General features: G+C 32.4%; 1 protein-coding gene across 4 annotated transcripts in view; it reads left to right on the forward strand.

Annotated features, from left to right (window-relative positions):
* LOC119607869 (protein Wnt-2) overlaps window positions 1-20656 on the forward strand; it is a 48258-nt gene extending 27602 nt beyond the window's left edge. For all 4 annotated transcript variants that reach the window (XM_037961979.1, XM_037961980.1, XM_037961981.1 and 1 more), the window contains exons 3-6: window positions 17125-17342; window positions 19393-19703; window positions 19768-19955; window positions 20031-20656. In XM_037961979.1, coding sequence (XP_037817907.1) covers window positions 17125-17342; window positions 19393-19703; window positions 19768-19955; window positions 20031-20325 — 1012 coding nt within the window. In that variant the 3' untranslated portion in view covers window positions 20326-20656. The remainder of the gene's footprint in view (window positions 1-17124; window positions 17343-19392; window positions 19704-19767; window positions 19956-20030) is intronic.
* Window positions 20657-20888: the final 232 nt, after the last annotated feature.

Consider the following 20888-nt stretch of genomic DNA (forward strand, 5'->3'; position numbering starts at 1 on the left):
ACCAAATTATACTTAGTCAAGGATTCTCAATTCTCGTCGTAACACGATGAATTGCAGTCACCGGATTAGTAGGTAAATTTAAACCGGTTTTGTTAAAAGATAGGTTTCCCTAATGTAATTGCCAAATAGTTTTTAAACCTGTTATAGGTTTCTCTGATGTAATTGTCAAGTAATTTTACCATTTGTTCTGGAAAAGGAACTAATTAGTCTATAGGATTTTGGAAAATGTTCAGATTTGCCACTAGCCTTTACTATGACTTTAACTCCACATCAAGATTTAGGCATATAACCTGTCAAGAGTCTCGATTTGAATAATCAGCTGTGCAACAAAGATATCTCCATCTAGTTGCAAAAGGCAGGGGAAAATGCCATCAGGTCCAGTAGATTTATACGGGCTAAAAGTCGAAAGTGCCAGACATCTACCTACCTCTACTGGACGAAGAGAATTGATTTATGTTTTCTGTTCGAGAACCTGTAAAAAGGTTGTCCAAGATAAGTTTATAAGACTCTTCCGGCGATTCGGTGTACGTTCCATTCAACGTACAGAGCCTATTTGTATGATCTCGTGATAAGGCTCTTTGTAGCCTCATGGCCTTGGGAAACTGGTAAATTTTGTAGCAATATCAGCGCTTTGATGACTTTTTTGATTTTCCAACTTAATTGTTATAATCAGTGAGTGCCACTGTATGTTGACCAGTCAGGTGACTGCTGTTGCCTTTATTTAAGTTTTTCTCGTTTATTATTCTAGATTTTAACTGACAGCTACCGATGTAGGCATTTTATGTTTGTACATAGCTCATTGGACTCAAAGTTTATCTACTTCTAGCCGTGTATTATGCTCTTGAAGCCACATCTCCAATGTGGCTAAAATTTCATAGATACAAATACTACACTGCGAGGCTTATATTATCTTATATTATATTATATTATCTCAGTTCTTCTTGCAACATATTTTCTAGCCATTGCAGCCTACAGAAGTCCCGTATGACATTGTACCACTAAATGACATAAGCCCTAATAGATCAATGCTGCTTATAATCCCTCAGAGTCCGAAGACTGCATCTATCTATTCCAATAAGTATCCTGGTTGCTTTCACATAAAGTCTTGTCATAAGACCTTAGATACCGTACAATCAATTCTAGTATTCCAGAACTGATTGATAATGTCGCAGAATCTTTCGCGTATCAACGTATAATAGTCACAAATGGGTGATTTTTCCTCCGGGGTCAAGAAACGAACTTAAACTTCCTAAAAGGGTAACTAAAGGGCTGACTTTTATTGATACAACATATAATTTCCACCAGTGAAACTCCAATAATACCGACCAAATAGCATATCATTTCGAAGATTTTCATGGGCTGGATGTTGGTGTTATTTATCCGATTAGACCAAAATCGTGGTAGCTAAAAATTACATTTTTAGCTACTGACACATTTCTGTGTCGGTATTTGGTGATTTAACTGCTGTTCGAGGTCTTCAAAGAGTGGAGAACATTTCCTTCTATTTGAGGAATGTGAATATTTCACTATGACTAATGATATCAATAGCCTTCTCAAAGTCTGTTAAACAGAGTTTAAGAGATTTCCGTTTTTCAATTGATTGATCAAAAATTACTTCCAATGTATTAACGAAATCCAAACAAGATTCTCGGGACCTCAGTTTGGATATGATGTAGCGCAATAGTTGTTTCTTTATTACGTATGTGCATGATCATCGTATTGAATTCGCCCAGTGCTGTGGTGTCTCTTCAATGTTTGTTGCCAGACAGATTCACCTTTTTCCGGCAATAGAGCGATGATCCTTTCCGTATTCCGTAGCAGAGATTTTTCAACTTTCTTAATGTTCAACGCTTATAATTTTGCAGATCGAGTCATGGGAGTATTTGAGTGATCGTTAAAGATATGTTTGGTTATCTGTTATACAAAATCATTCCTTTTTTCGGGAGTTGGTCTAATGTATATAACCAAAAAAATATACCATAACTGTAAGTGGTATGCCAATAGAAGGTAAAAAGGAAGCCATTTATTTGGTCATTTATCAAAACATTTGGTTTTACCATCCTTGGGCAAACACATATTGTTGTATGATATAAAGAGAAAGAAAACATTGAGGGCATGACGGTCACGCCAAAAACTAAAATAATGAATACCGACAACAGGCAAAATAACAGAATGTCATATTGCTATTTGTTATTACATGTTTAAATCAGGAACAATGGCAAATAATTGCTGGTAATGTTGTCGGTTTTTTTTTTTTGTTATTTTCAACAGTGTTGTTAAGGGTAACAGCAACCTAACTTTTGTTTGTATAAACTCAAACTTAGGTCTACTCAGGCGCTTCAACCACCACATTCAACAACAATAAAAATAATCCAACAATGCCCCAACGTCAACAACAACGACATCATTATCATCAACAACAGCATTGTTAGCATTTCATTTGCGCAGGCCTAGCAACCATCAACACAACACACATCATTTCGTTGTCATCAGCAATCAGCAGCAACAGATATAAATGAGTATTCCATAAAATTTACCCATCAATGTACATATTTTAATGATTTCTTTACAAAATCAAAACAAAAAATATTCAGTCATGTAACAGCAACAATATAACTACTGTTGTTGTTAATGGAACTTGATGAATCGCCGTTGATGATGACGATGTTGCCTGATGTTGTTGACAAGATCTTAATATGGGCTGATTTTAGTTTGAACCTTTCTATAGTTATTTATAGTTTGTATATAATTTTCATAAATATTAAGGAATTCACAAACATCTCATCGAAGTCGAGAATTCAAGTGGCAGTGCCTCTGTTACTGCTTGCCACAAAGCAGTCAGTAGTCAATCATTTAGCATTTAAACTTAAACCAATTATTACTTTACTACCAAATTGCTAAAAATAAAAAATAAAGTTTAAATGAAAACAGCAATTTAAAAATTAAAACAAAAATGCGGACATGTTAAAATCATGTTTAACATGTTGGTGAAAAAAGAAACAAAAAAAAAAAAAAATTGAAAGTAATAATTATAACAACACAAAAATTCACATTCTGATGAATATGAAAAAGATGAGTTAAAGATTCAATATCACATTATGGATATCGTCATCATACACCATCGAAATACTCACTATATGTATGTATGTACAACATAGTTTATACATAAAGGGTCATTTAATGACTGTGTTGTATATAGAAGTAACAAATTAAAGTTGTTCTGTTTTATGATATTTTTATATTATTGAACCTTTTTTTTAGCATCAGGGATCAATTATAAAATAAGTAAGACATTACAGTCGGTCATGCCTTACCATACGATACTCTTCACCAACACGTTACGTAAGAAGCTATGTGTTATTATTGTTTTGTTATTGGCAAAATCAAAGATGGAAATTTTGCGTGGGAAATTAAGCAGATATAGGAACATATAAAAAAATTTAAATTTTTGGTACTTTTTCGTTCTTTAACTGATACTTTTTGAGTTCTCTCTAATATTGAATATAAAACATGAAATTAACCATGTAGAGCCTGGAATAAATAAGAACGTAAAACTTTTGGTACATTTTAGTTCTTCGAAAGGTACTTTTTGAATTTTTTATTATATTGAACAGAGTCCTGAGGAAATGAAAATCCGTAGAAAAGTACTTTATTTGGTTTTTCTGTAATACTGAACCTAGAAGCATATAATCAGACATATAGGATCCTGATGAAATAAAAATCTATAAGAGTGAAATTTAAGTTACTTTTTGTTTTTCAACTGGTATTTTTGGAATATTTTATAACATGGAATAAAAATCGATAAAAGGGAACTTTCTGGTACTTTTTCGCCATTCAATTGGTACTTTTTTGATTTTCTGAATTATTGAAATTGAGTGAGTCGTGAGGGAATGAAAACTATAAAAATAGATTTTTTGTACTTTTTCGTTCTTCAACTGGTACTTTTTGGCTTTTCGGCAATATTGAATCTATAAACATATTATCAGATATACGTATGTATAGGATCCTGATGGAATGAAAGTCCAGTTTTTGTTTTTTAACTGGTTCTTTTTGAATCTGTTACAAAATTGAACCTATTTATTCATTCCATTTGTAACACAAATATCGCTCGCATACCCCATAAAGTATATTCTGCGTCCTTGTAAAATTCTAAGACGATATAGACATGTCCGTCCTTTATGTTGAAACTACGATAGAACCCAGATGAATGGACCTAGGAAGATGAAATTTTCCAAAAATATTCTACATTGATGAAATGTTTGGTATTGAAAACGGGCAATATCGGTCCACGCCTTCACATAGCCCCCGTACAAGTGACCCCCGGATTATTATTTAAATCGTTGTAAAAATTTTAATTTGTCAGTAAATGTAATGAAATGTCGCACAAGTTAGTTTTAAGTACCCAGAAACTATTCTGTAAAGTATAGCTGACATTCCCCTATAACTGACACTACCCTTTATAGAAGCCCTCCTTCAAAATTACTTTAACACTCCCAACTAACAAAAATCTTTCTACTTAATTTAATGAGGTTCGGACAAAATTTGATCCTACCCCCCATATATGATCCCCTTCAGAAAATGGCTTTAACGATTACAGCGAATTCGACACAACAAGTTTGGTATGAACCAAAGTCGCTCATTTTATGAGGATTGATCCATAATTGACCCTACCCTACATATAAACATCCCATCAAAATATTACTTTATCGGTCATAACTGGCTTAAAAATACAAATATAGCTATAAAACTCGATATGAACGTGATTTATGGGAACTAAAATCTACCTATTGAATTCCATAAGAATCGGTCTATAATTGATCCTACCCCATATAAGATCCCCTTCCAAAAATGACTTTAAAGCTTATAACTAGCTTAAAAGTAACAGTATTGCAATGAAATTCTACGAGAATTGAAATCTTTCTACATAAGGGGACCTTATATGATCCTCTAAACCCAGGTTCCCTTTCAAAAATTATTTAAACGCTCATAAGTACCTTCAAAATAACAGTATAGTAACAGAATTCATCCGAAACAAGGAATTCAAATCTCTCTGGCAAATTTCATACGAATTGGGCCATATTGGATCCAAGAAACCATATAAGGTCCACTTTAAAAAATACTAAGGCTCTCTAACTAAAATGATTATTAAATTTTATATAATCACAAGTTTTATAGGTTCCAAAAATACATACTTTTCAATATTTCATGTGGATCGGTGCATAATTAAACATACCCCCTATGTAACACCTCTCAACAAATCATTCAAACATTTTAATAATTCTACATAAAGGTTTTTTTAACATTAATATCCATTTTAAACTCTCTAGAGATCGGTTCATGAACTAAATCCTCCTCAAAGGCCGTAAAATTACTATAATGTGCATATTACTACCGATACACGATAGCAAAATTTAACATATGAATATCTAATAAATAGGTAAAGCACATGGTTTGATGGTGGGTATATAAGATTCGGCACAGAAATGTTCCTGTGATGTCAGACAAATCGATAAGATGTAAAACGACCATTAACAATCACTTCCTAATGAGAAGATATAATTATTTATAACCTTGAAATATGTATATACGAGATCTGTTTGATAAATTTTTAAACAAAAATTCAAAATATATACAGCAGAGTTAAAAACATTGCATCAGCGGATTATTTACTGTACGGAAAATTTACCAAATATATGTCTATTCACGTTATTCACTAATTATCTCTCAATGACTTATATTTTTCAATCCTCGTAATTCATGGGACCTTTATTATAAATTCCAACATATAATTATGACCAATTTTCTTTAACATCAAAAAATTAAATACATGTAAAACCTATTTTTAAAACAGTTAGAGTGTATATTGATATTATCATTTCGTTTGCAACAGATCGAAATGTTGGACATTCTTGGTATTAAAGATTCGGCTCAGTCGTATTAAACGCCCCTACTTATTTTGATTCACAACAACTCCTGCAGGTGATAAATCTGTGTGTGTATAAGTGAAATAAATAATTCAACCTTTTGGCTAAATAAAGCATTTACGAGTAGTAGTAGCACATGGGAAACAGGGAGCACATGAGTAAATAATTATATTGTTATATTCGACGGATGACTGGTGATAACAACGAATTTAATGTTTAACAACGTTGCTAAAATTAAAACTTTAAATCGAAGGCAGTAACAACATACATGTACTTTTTTCGTAATAAAGCAAAACTTAATAAAACTAAAAATAAATAAAAACATGTGAAACAACATGATTTATTAAAAGTAAAAACGAAAGGTGTGTCAAAACATCCTCACGGTAGCCCACAAAAATCTCACCTACATGGCAAAATTGCGCAAACAAACACAGCAACAAATATCGGAGAACAACATGCTTTGAACAAATGTGATATGCAACGTGTACTGTAGCCTGTTGTCTCCTTGGATTTAAATGTGTAAATATGAATGTAACTTAATAAGAAGAAAAAAGAAAAAAATGTATGCCATAGTTTGTCTATTTATATGTCTGATTGTTGGTTTGTTGGTCTGTCTAAAATTTCAATCAATTATTAACAATTTCATTTTCATCATTAACTGCACGCAAGCGCGTCTCTATCGTTTAAGTATCGTATGGATGAGACACGCATACATATTTTCATTCCTTCTTTTTGTTGGTATGCGGCACTAATACATCTGTATATTTTCCAAAGTCCAAGGAGTCAAAATTATACATACTTATTATTATTGCATCTTAATTTTTGTGATTTTGGGTACCCTACAATGTCCATGAATAGATTAGACTAGGATGTAGACTAGAATATGGACTGGAATTTAGACTAGAATATAGACCAGACTATAGACTAAACTATAGACTGGACTATAAACTGGAATAGATTATAGGCTAGACTTGACTAGACTAGACTATAGACTAGACTATAGACTAGACTATAGGACTAGACTATAGACTAGACTAGACTAGACTATAGACTAGACTATAGACTAGACTATAGACTAGACTATAGACTAGACTATAGACTAGACTATAGACTAGACTATAGACTAGACTATAGACTAGACTATAGACTAGACTATAGACTAGACTATAGACTAGACTATAGACTAGACTATAGACTAGACTATAGACTAGACTATAGACTAGACTATAGACTAGACTATAGACTAGATTATAGACTAGACTATAGACTAGACTATAGACTAGACTATAGACTAGACTATAGACTAGACTATGGACTAGACTATAGACTAGACTATAGACTAGACTATAGACTAGACTATAGACTAGACTATAGACTAGACTATAGACTAGACTATAGACTAGACTATAGACTAGACTATAGACTAGACTAGACTAGACTATAACTAGACTAGACTAGACTATAGGCTAGACTATAGACTAGACTATAGACTAGACTATAGACTAGACTATAGGCTAGACTATAGACTAGACTATAGACTAGACTATAGACTAGACTAGACTATAGACTAGACTATAGACTAGACTAGACTATAGACTAGACTATAGACTAGACTAGACTATAGACTAGACTATAGACTAGACTATAGACTAGACTATAGACTAGACTATAGACTAGACTATAGACTAGACTATAGACTAGACTATAGACTAGACTATAGACTAGACTATAGACTAGACTATAGACTAGACTATTGACTAGACTATAGACTAGACTATAGACTAGACTATAGACTATAGACTAGACTATAGACTAGACTATAGACTAGACTATAGACTAGATTATAGACTAGACTATAGACTAGACTATAGACTAGACTATAGACTAGACTATAGACTAGACTATAGACTAGACTATAGACTAGACTATAGACTAGACTATAGACTATACTAGACTATAGACTAGACTATAGACTAGACTATAGACTAGACTATAGACTAGACTATAGACTAGACTATAGACTAGACTATAGACTAGACTATAGACTAGACTATAGACTAGACTATAGACTAGACTAAACTATAGACTAGACTATAGACTAGACTATAGACTAGACTATAGACTAGACTATAGACTAGACTATAGACTAGACTATAGAATAGACTATAGACTAGACTATAGACTAGACTATAGACTAGACTATAGACTAGACTATGGACTAGACTATAGACTAGACTATAGACTAGACTATAGACTAGACTATAGACTAGACTAGACTATAGACTAGACTATAGACTAGACTATAGACTAGACTATAGACTAGACTATAGACTAGACTATAGACTAGACTATAGACTAGACTAGACTAGACTATGACTAGACTATAGACTAGACTATAGACTAGACTATAGACTAGACTATAGACTAGACTATAGACTAGACTATAGACTAGACTATAGACTAGACTATAGACGACTATAGACTAGACTAAGACTAGACTATAGACTAGACTATAGACTAGACTATAGACTAGACTATAGACTAACTATAGACTAGACTATAGACTAGACTATAGACTAGACTAGAGACTAGACTATAGACTAGACTATAGACTAGACTATAGACTAGACTATAGACTAGACTATAGACTAGACTATAGACTAGACTATAGACTAGACTATAGACTAGACTATAGACTAGACTATAGACTAGACTATAGACTAGACTATAGACTAGACTATAGACTAGACTATAGACTAGACTATAGACTAGACTATAGACTAGACTATAGACTAGACTAGACTAGACTATAGACTAGACTATAGACTAGACTATAGACTAGACTATAGACTAGACTATAGACTAGACTATAGACTAGACTATAGACTAGTTTAGACTATAGACTAGACTATAGACTAGACTATAGACTTAATTATAGACTAGACTATAGACAACTTTATAGACTAGATTATAGACCATTCAGTACATATTCCCTAAGAATTGTAAGAGAACCCTTCTCAACCAGTAAACGTAAATTAATATTTATACCTTATAGGGCATTTCGTTGTCATCCATACCCTAAAAATTCATATCCTTAGTTGTTTCCCATAAAAATCGTGTTCACTGCTTGCAACATATTTAATCACGTCGTCTCAACAATATAAACGAGTTCAAAATTTACTTGTATTTAAGTTACGAATATATTTTATATGAAATTATTTTTAATGTAATAATTGTGAGTTGATATCCTGTTTGCATCTCTCTTCGCTTTCTTATCTTACATAAATCAGGATTTGGTTTCTTTGTTTAAACAAATCTTTACTTAAGGCGTTGTTTGTTGCAACATGCAACAAGAAAACAAAATCTCATATAATGCTGCAACTAGATAGGATAGTATATATGGACGTGTGTGTGTTTTCCACAAATGAGTAAGCACAACCATGATTTATCAAATGTTACACTAGTTTCAATTGTGTTCCTATTACTAACTAAAGTATGGAAAAATATACAAAAAAACATAAAGTGTTAAAACTTGCACAGGGAATGCAATAAATACTAGTAAATTTGTTAAATTTTGCAACTTTTCGAAGACCAAAACAAACGCAAATGTGACAGATGTTCACATGACACCATAGACGACTGTGGTGGAAAAATGTAAATAAAATAAATATTATCACGCAACATAACGTTATGTTGCAACAGAAATTTATAGCAACATTTTTATTTTACTGGGTGTTATCTAAGATATTACTAGTAAATTGTTTAAAATCTGTGCATTATCGTTCTGTTCATCTTGCTGGAAAAATGTGGGAAAATTGTGAATGAAATGGTCATAAAAAGGTGGGTTATATGATTTTAGTGAAAAATTTCTTAATAAATTAATATTAAGATTTTTAGTACTTAACATTCATCACCCAGCTTGTCAAAACATTCCTGAAACCGATCAAGTTCTCTGGCAGGAATTGAATTCTGAACCTACAGAATGTTAGACCATCATACTAGCAACCAAGATAAACCGGTATATTCTTTAGAATTCATGATCTCAATATTACCTAATAAGGTCGGGTGCTTTACCAGCATTGAATTGAATAAGTTTCGATGGTTTACATAAACTTTTGAGAGTAGAAGATCAATTTGAAAAACACTAATAAAAGTCGAGAGAAGTTTTTCAAGTTGATCTTTTACTATCAAGAGTATATGTTTCGTGTTTTTATGATTCCAAAGCACAAACATGATTTTTCGAGATCTTTCAAACAGTACTTACTTGATCAAAGCTCCAATCTGACTCCTCGCGAATCTATAAATCGCAAGACTTACCTTTTACTGGATATTAGAGAGAAATATATAAGATTCATCAAAATTGTGATCCTGACTGTTGCTAAAGCTGCTTGATAGTCTTGTGAAGGAACTGTAATGGTTACGATCGATGAGGATTGTAAACTGAATTGGACTTAATAGGATCGAAGACTATAGAAATTTCTCTGTGGAATACTATGTTACCGAAAGCTCGGCGATTAGAAATCAAATGTAACGTAATGGTTACATTTACAATTACATTTGAAGTAATTGTAATTGAAGCTTTACCAACTACAAATACTTGTAATTGTAATTGAAGTTTTGCCAATTAAAATTACTTTTAATTACAATTACTCATTTCAAGTAATTGTAATTGATTATGGCTCAACTACACATTACAAGTAATTGTAATTGACCCTGTTATGAATAACATCGTCAGTTACTCGGAGCTGTTGGTCCGAGGTACAGAGTAATAATGTATAAGTGATCTTATAAACTCTCAACAAACCAAATTTTCTATCTGATTCCGCGATAAACGGTAGTCAATTGAGGTTAGGTTAGGTTGATAGAGGGATGTATCAATTCCGAAGAAATACACCTAGACCACTATTGTGGATGTTTGTTGGTAAAAAACAAAAAGAAAAAAAAACCTTATATAGTATTCACTAAATGAAATCCGATGTTCATGAACTCAGTTTTCTGGACTTAATTCCTAAGAATTTTCCAATCAGAGTTCGTGAGGGATACTATATCCGGAATAATATCACTTCCAAGATATTTGGATCTAATTTCGGCGAAAGCATGACAATGGCAAAGAAAGTACTCCAGAGTTTCACTGTCCTCTCTACATGCTCTACATTCGTCTGAATCTGCACTTCCAATTTTGTATAGGTGTGTCCGTAATACTGTGTGTCCACTTAGAATACGTACCAACATACTAACCTCAGACTTATTCATTTTAAGGAGGCTTCTCGTCCCGCTCTCGTTAGGGTTACCCCATAGGATCTTTGTGGTTCTACCCACGGTTTCATTATTCCTTATGCCTTATGGGTTTCGCTCGCCCATAATTTTAATGCTGCCCTCGTTGCGTCAAATGGTTTTGCGTTCGTCAGGTTAACTACTTCGAGTTCCCTTCCCTTTAAAGCTATTACATTCGCTCTTTCATTGCCGATTACGCCCGAGTGGCCTGGTACCCATATGATGTGAACCTTACCTATGGCTATGAGTATTCGCTTAAATGCTGAGGTAGCTTAGAACTCTCTCCGAGGATGTCATTATCTTTCACCCCCATGTTTTTACCAACGACATGCTGTGCATTTGACGCATTTTCCGCCACAGTTAAGTACATTTTAGCTTAATTTCGATATCAAAATGGGTTTCCGATACAAAAGCTTATCATGTACGCGGTAATTCGGCCCTAGTTCTTAAAAATCTCTGCTCATTACAACACTGTGTCATACGATAGCATGAGTAATTTAGTTTAACAACAATTAATTTCCAAGTTTAACCCAAATGCCAAAAGTAAAGAATAACCAACAAAAGAATATTTATTTCTAAACCCAAATGGCCCCAAAAAAAAATTTCATTCGAAATAGTAACTACTTAATATAGATCGTCCATGAATCACTAGAAAAAAAAACTTAAAAACTTCATCATGAATGATCTTCAATTTACACTCTTACTCATACACATGAGAAACTCATAAGATTTACATGGATGAATAAGTTAACATGCAGAGAGTAAAGCAGACGAATAGATGGATGTATGTATGGACGGACGGACAAGCGCACAGTAACACTCACACAAGCTTAAGAGATGTATAGAGATTTGAAATACAATTCCACCTGAAGTTAAATTCAGTTTGATTTATGTAATTATGGCGGAATTAAGACAATTAACTGCCAAGTCGTGCCACATACAATTAATGAGTTTGATGTAGGCAGGCAGGCAGCGGGTTGGTTGCTTGATTGGATTAAGCAAAATGTATTTTTTGTTTCAAGTCATGTCAAAAATATTTGTTTAGAGTAAAAGTAAATTCAAAATAAAGTTGTTAGTTCTATATAAGGATAAAATTGAGGAATGATAATAAGTTACTGATAAACTATGCATGCGGTAGTTTAACACTAGCTGATCAGTGATCGATAACAGCAAATTTTCGTAACTTAAAAGAAAACAAAACAAATGTTAAGTACTACACTCACGAAAGATCCCTACATGCAAGATCATCTAAACACTTTAAGCTAATTTCTTATCGTTTTCTCCTTACGAAAAATACTTTTTCTCCTACCGCATTTGATGAACTTTTGTTTAATTTTGTCTCTCTTTTTTTTCTAATCCAATGAATTGAAATGCTGTTAACGTCAATTTGAATTTGTTTGAAATCGAATTGACAAGAGTACAACAAAGTTGGATTGGTATTATTTACACGATTATGATCGTAAGATTAATGTAATTAACTGCTTAAATGAAATACAACAAAAAAAAAACTATTGATTATTAACAAATACTTACTCATACATAAAAAAATGCATACATTTAAATGAAATAGAAAAAAAATAGACAATAGATTGGTAGCACATTTGACACAGCATGAAATCGTCATGTTAACGCATTAATCTTTAGGAGCTTAAAACGTTTATTAACTATTATTTACTGATATTGTTGTTTTCATATTTGTATTGTTGTATCTCAAGCGACAAGATCTTAAGCACTGCAACAAAGACAACAACAACAATAAGAAAACGAATTAAGTCAAGAGAAAAAAAAAAGAAAATTGTACTCAGGCATGGGTGGTCATGTCATACCCTATACCAGCAAAATAAATTTTTCTTTTCCATTATAATTCAAATTAAATATTTTCTTAAAAAAAGAGGTGTTATATGGGGGCAGGGAGTTAAAATGGGCCTATTCTTATATTATTTATACAGAATTTCGTCGTGATTTTAGTGTTTATAAGTGAATTTTGACCATTTCATTTTTTTGAAGGGGACTTTGTATAGAGAATATGGTCCGATCATTACGAAAATCTGCAGTATTATTAAGACTTACATAAAATAAAGTTTTGCCGATTCTTAAAGAGATACAAGAACATTTAACATATTTATGAGCATTGTATGGGGGCTTCGTCTTTGGACCAAAAGAAGAATATTTGCAATTTCATCAAATTATATTGACAGACGGACGGACGTAGATCTATATTTTTCTAAATCGACTCAGAAAGTGATTCTGAGCAGATTGGTATACTTTATGGTTAGTGTAAGATCAATATTTTTCGGTGTTACAAATATCAGCACCAACACATAATACCCTCCCCACTGCAGTGGTGTAGGGTATAAGAAAAAAAACAAAATAATCATTTTGTAGTTGAAAATAAAACAAAATTTTATAAAAAACATAAGTAAAAAAAAATATAATAATAATAAGTATTGTACTTGTACGAATCTATTGTATTTTAAAATGCCGCCAGTCATTCGTTCAAGCCAAACTTACTAACTGTCAGTTTATTTATTTGTTTGTTTGTTTGTTAGTTTTGGTTTTTTAAAAGTCAAACTAAATGAGAAAAAAATTAACAAATAAAAATACTCACACACCAACTACAATCAATGTTGGAGTTTTGGAAACAAACGTTTAAAAATTATACACACGAATGAAAATGTTATTGTTGCTATTATTTTTCCATGTTAATGTGTGAGTTGTACACTACACAAAATGGTTTAAAATTATTTTCCTTCTAATCGTCCATATCAGTACCCAAATTAATAAGTTTTGGTTGATAAACGGATGTATTCACATCAAATCCGATGAAACACACCGAGGCCACTGTCGAGTCTGTTGTGCGCTCCTTTTCAGGTAAAATATTTTTTGGTACTCAGGAACTCATTTTTCTGGACATTATTCCTAAGAATTTTCCAATCTGTGTTTGTGAGGTATGTTAAGTATATCCGGAATAATATCACACCCAAGATATTTGGATCTAATTTTCACAAAATCCTGATAATTGCAATAAAAGTGCTCCACAGTTTAACTCTCCTCTCTAAGTAAATTCGCCTGAATCCGCATATCCAATTTTATCATATCATTTTGAGGAGGCTTCTTGTTCTGATCTTGTTAGGGTCACTGGTTCATGTTACCGTTTCATCATTCAAAGTTGCCTTATGTGATTCTCTCATCCACATTTTTAATTCTGCCATGTTGCGTCAAATGGTTTGAGTTCGTCAGGTTAACTGCCTCGAGCTCGCTTCCCTCTTTCGTTGCAGACTACTCCCGAGTGTTCTGTAAGTGTCTCCACATATCTTTCAATGGGTGGAATATCTACACTACACCAGATTATTCAAGCATAAGATAGAATTGGCCTAATTGGTTCTCCTACACAACGGTCAGCACCGATGTGCCTCGTTGATTCTATCCTTTATGTGGTGCCTCCATTCTCATTTCCGGTCAAAGATTACACCTAAGTACCTAACTCTGTTTGTCACCAGTATCTTATTGCCTAAAAAAAACAGGGTTCAATATACATAGAAATTTTTATCCTTCTTGTGAAAAGACTGATTTCCGTCTTTGCCGGGATAACATTGAGGCCCTGCTTAGGCCGTATTCAGGCTTACCCTGCTTAAGGCCTTATTCAGGGCCTCTTCAGCTCTTTTACACAAGTAATTTGGATCCTTTCCCTTTAAAAGTATTACGACATCGTCTGCATAGCAAATAGGTTTAAGTCCTTGCTCAGTCCGTAGGAGATTATTATTCGCGACAAATTGACACCCTGTGGTGTAACGCGAAATACCAATTTCCTGATAGTTATATCGTGCATATCGTAGCTTGTCTATCTGTTCCTTAGCATGTAGTTGATCCACTTACGGGGCACCCGGTCAACATAAAACTGATCTAAGGATTGGATAAGAATATCAGTGTGCACGTCATTGAAGGCATTGATGATGCGAATACATACCTCTATGTTTACAGTTTTTTATCGAGGAATTCACCTATAAATACAGTGACAACTTCGTTTAAATTGGTTTCTACTGCTTTGAGGTCTTTGTCTGGTATACTGCTTTTAACCATGCTATGGACTATCCATTCCAAGGTTTTAAGTAGGACATAAGGCTTATCGGTCGATAGGTTTTCCAGGTTTGGGTATAAATATTACACTTGCATCCTCACATTTAATGCGTGTATATATAAAATTTAAGCATGTGGTGCCTGAAATATATATATATATCATCCGGTACTTTGGCTTTATAGAATGCTCTTGATTTCCTTCTTAACCATACCAGTTGTACTAACTGAGTTAACCTCTTTTTCCCCAATATCGGTTCGTCTATGGCACCAGATTTATTTAATTTAGAGTCCATTAAGAGTTTCATTATCTCCTCCATATCTTCCTGCTTCCTACCCATGTCATAGATCATAGATTTCGGTTGGATATGAGTTTTTATAGCAATTTTTTATCTTTGATACGTCATCTACCTGTTTACAGAAGAGTTTCGAGGGGTCTCGTTTGGCTTTTCGAACGATTTTCTTATATTCAACAAGTTTACTACGATGTTCATCCTAGTATACTGCATACTGTATAGTTTACGAAGAGTCTTCCCAAGGTTCTGGTTCTTCCTTGTTACCCAGGGTTTCTCCTGGGCAGATCTCCGCTTTCGCAACGAGCAAACGATTTAGTCAGGGCACTTGTGAACGTTTCTACTTTGGATTCTATATCCTATTTATTTCGACATTTTTTTTGTTTCATCGATTTAGTTAGTCGCTAAATTTCAGTCTGTAAAGGAGGGGATATATGGGTACACAAGATACCAATATATGTATGTATATTTAGCTAATAATAACACATGCCAACAAAATTTGAATAAGTCGAAATCCAATTATTAATATATACTTTTTTAAAGGACTGTGCAGAGCTGATTCCAGATGTCATGTCATAAAGACGTTATAACTGTGCAAAACCATAATTATTTATAAAACATTTTAAAACGTCTGAAAGTCCAATCTGTCGACTTTAAAGGCTTAACCTCTGTTACATCTTTCTTATATTTTAAGAAATGTTTACTTAATGTAAATAACAATTCAATTAAGAAAACTTTCCTTTAAGATCTTTATAGTCCCATAATGGGATGCAACAGTACTAACCTTGGTGCAAATTTCATCAAAATCGATTTTTTGAGTTTTTTACATTGCCAATATGTCTTTGCGTTGTTACAACGTCTCCAAAACGAAGTTTTTTCGATTTTAAGATATCTTGATGAGATATAGATTTTCTGAGGCCAAATTTGGATTCAGTGCTTATCGTTTAGATACAATGTGAGCAAAAAACATTGAGTTCTACTCATTATTAATTAACTTTTAATCAAAAATGCATAAGGTAATTAGTTAATCGATCGTAGTAATAATCACAGAGAAATATTAATCAAAATAATCTATCTTCCAAATTAGCTAATTTTTTGGCTGTTCGAAGTAAACAAGAAAGATCCATATCTTCTTAATTCGTATGATTTGACAAGTTGCTTTTGGTTTAAACATTTTAAATTATAGATTGATTGACTATATTTGGACAATTTTCTTCTATTTTTATTAATCCTCCTTCACCATATTTATATTAAAATTATTTTTTCCAGTGTAATCACTGAATAACTATATTGTTATAATAAATAATCGTTTGAATTGTTGCATGAATTGTATGTGGGTTTAATTATTTGACGGCATATTTATCACAAAATGAATGGTTTTGTCTTTTTTTATAACTAAATATCTAGCAGATTTTTTTTTGTATGATCTAAGTTTTATTTATTCATATATCTCTTTGGGGAGATGTTTTTTTAATATAAATTTTATTGTTATTTTTTTTTTCTTCTTTTGATGTACGTTTTATTAACAAATTACTTTTATTTCGATTAATTATTGTCAGATTAGTATCCAGTTTTACATCATCACTTCTATGTGCCCGTATACCTGGCTTAACGCCCCAGCAAAGACAACTTTGCACTGAATCTCCAGATGCTTTGATTGCCTTGGGCGAGGGTCATCAATTAGGCGCACAAGAATGTCAATATCAATTCAGAGGTCATCGCTGGAATTGTACACAAGTGTGGAAGAAAGATGTGTTTGCACATGTCATGTTTGTGGGTGAGTCGTGCAATATGTATTTTTTTGTTAAATTAATGGATAAATTTTATTAAATTAAAGAGTTCTTGTAGTCATTACGGGTCATTATTACTAATTACACGTAATTCCATTGGGATATATTGCAAGAACAAGTCATTTGTAATTGATATCTGTTCCGTTACAATTTCATATAGTCTGATACAATAAGTGACCTCCGGTAGGTTAGTGTTCTAGTCTGGTAGATCGGAGTTGGCCCGGTAGAGGCCTAGATGTATTTCTTCGGATTTTATGTGTGTGTTAATATATACATCCTAACTAACTAACAAACTAACAAACTAACAAACTAACTAACTAACTAACTAACTAACTAACTAACTAACTAACTACTAACTAACTAACTAACTAACTAACTAACTAACTACTAACTAACTAACTAACTAACTAACTAACTAACTAACTAACTAACTAACTAACTAACTAACTAACTAACTAACTAACTAACTAACTAACTAACTAACTAACTAACTAACTAACTAACTACTAACTAACTAACTAACTAACTAACTAACTAACTAACTAACTACTAACTAACTAACTAACTAACTAACTAACTAACTAACTAACTAACTAACTAACTAACTAACTAACTAACTAACTAACTAACTAACTAACTAACTAACTAACTACTAACTAACTAACTAACTAACTAACTAACTAACTAACTAACTAACTAACTAACTAACTAACTAACTAACTAACTAACTAACTACTAACTAACTAACTAACTAACTAACTAACTACTAACTAACTAACTAACTAACTAACTAACTAACTAACTAACTAACTAACTAACTAACTAACTAACTAACTAACTAACTAACTAAAACTACTAACTAACTAACTAACTAACTAACTAACTAACTAACTAACTAACTAACTAACTAACTAACTAACTAACTAACTAACTAACTAACAACTACTAACTAACTAACTAACTAACTAACTACCTAACTAACTAACAAACTAACTAACTAACTTACTTACTAACTAACTAACTAACTACATAACTACAATTAATTCTAATGAAATTTTGCCTGATGTTTTTAATGGGATAATATATAGTCCTTTAAATCTTATTTATCTCAAGATTCTTTTGGGTACAAAATGTCAAAATTATATATCTGAGATCCTTCAGTTTTAAACTTATTTAAAATATACATATATATTTGTTAAAAATATGAAATCCTACAGAAATTTTAAAAATTTAGAGCATTTTTGAAGTAACTCCGACAAATAATTGTTTTATTTTCTCAGATATACCAGTTTAATATATTCTTTATATGGGAGGTGCCCGCGCACTATAGCCAGTCCTCTCAATTTATACTTAAATGTTCATATGTATTTGAATGTTGCTCCTGCAGTATTGAGTATTCGCTCTAACCGTTTCCCAGATATACGATTTTCTGTATTTAATTAACATGGACGGTGACACTCCCCTATTTCTAAATCAATTTATTACCCAAATGTTAACATGTATGTCAAAGTTGTCCGTGAAACATATGAGGATTCTAGCTTAAATAGTTTCCCAGATATATGGATTATTGTATTTAATTTATATGGGAGGTGCCACGCACCTATTGCTAGTCCAGCCATTTCTCCCAAATTGTTCACATGAATTTTATTGTTGGACGCGTCAAATTTGAGAATTCTAGCTCTAATTGTTTCCCAGATATAGGAATTTATTTATTTAATTTATGAGGAAGGTGCCACGCCCTCTATTTTTAGTCAGTACCTTTTATCTTAATTTATAATGATACTAAAATGGCTCCGTTGGGATTCTAAGTGTATTGTTTTCTCAGATATACTGCTTATAGCCAGTCCATCTATTTTTTGAAGGATTCGGCGCAGCTCAATCTGAAGGTATCGGCTATTTTCAAATTATGATATTTTTGATCTCATTACTTTTTAAATAAGTCATAAACGTTTTTTTTAATATTTAATTCTATTTTTTATAGGAAGTTTTAGCCATTTCTTAATTTTACTTTAACCCAAATTTTTTTTTCTTTCACAGGATCTCGAGAAGCTGCCTTCACCTATGCGATAGCAAGTGCGGGAGCAGCTCATGCAGTAACAGCGGCGTGTGCCAGAGGTAATATCTCGCTATGTGGTTGTGATGTCCGTCACAAGCCCACATCGCGTAAAGGTTCACAGGCTGGTTTCGATAGTGCACCTGGTGAGGCGCAACAGCCCTGGAAATGGGGCGGATGTTCGGCGGACATAGAATTTGGTATGAAATTTGCACGCAAATTTCTTGATGCCCGCGAAATTGAGGGAGATGCCAGAAGTTTAATGAATTTACACAATAATCGAGCAGGAAGAAGGGTAATATTATACTTCTAGTATTATAACTAAGGCAAATAAATCTAATTAATGTTATATATTTCAGCTGGTAAAAAATCTTTTAAAAACAGATTGTAAATGTCATGGTGTCTCGGGGTCTTGTGTTATGAAGACCTGCTGGAAAAGTTTACCCTCATTTCGTGTAGTGGGTGATGTTTTGATGAAAAAATACACTAAAGCCAAAATTGTTCAAGCCGCCAAAGGCAAAAATGGACTGAAATTAGTTTTAAGCAAGTGAGTACATACAATTAACCAATTAATTTAATTTAAAATAATTTTTCTATAATTTAATTTCTTTTATTTTGTCAGAAAAAATCGTGCCGGCAAGGTTATGAATTTTCCCAAACGCATGGATTTGGTTTATTTGCAAACGTCACCCAATTACTGTGAACGCAATATGCTGGAAGGTGTACAGGGTACTCAGGGTCGTGTTTGTAATCGCACCTTGCATGGACCTCAAAGCTGTGATTTACTTTGTTGTGGGCGTGGCTATAATACACACTCCATACGACGCACCACCCAGTGTCGTTGTCAATTCAAATGGTGCTGTCAAGTACAATGTGATGTCTGTGAAGAGAATTACGAAGAATTCACTTGTAAATAAAACCACTTAAATATAAATATATAAAATAAAATTTAATTTTTTTAATTATTTGCACAAAATTAATTCAATTTATATGTAATTTTGGTTGTAATTATTTGTGTGTATGTACTTATTTTACTTAATTATTATTTCACTATTATTACGTTTATATTATTATTATTAGATGTAGTTTTTTTCTAAATGAAGCTATTGTTGTTTATAAGTTCGAAATAGTTTAATGAAATTTTAACTTATTTTTTTTATAATTAGTTTTTATATTAGATATTGCAACAAAAGAAAAAAAAAACAAAAAGATAACGAATAATTAATACGAATGTAAAAATATAAAAAATCGATGAAAAATATGATATTTAATAAAGAACAAATTAAAAATTTTGAAACTGAAATATGCCAGCAAATCTTTTTTATGTTTTAGGGACTTGGATTAGTGATTTTTAACCAATTAAATATTCATAGTTGGCTTAGTTATGAGGTCAATTATGGATCTCATAAAATTTATAGTGATTTTTGTTTCTATTAAAAGTGTTATGAGCGTTAAAGTGATTTTTTGAAGGGGTCTTTAT

Source organism: Lucilia sericata, unplaced genomic scaffold (assembly GCF_015586225.1).
Source record: "Lucilia sericata isolate MDLA Ls3-8-SP2 unplaced genomic scaffold, ASM1558622v1 Contig000756F_arrow, whole genome shotgun sequence".
Taxonomy (NCBI): Eukaryota; Metazoa; Arthropoda; class Insecta; order Diptera; family Calliphoridae; genus Lucilia; species Lucilia sericata.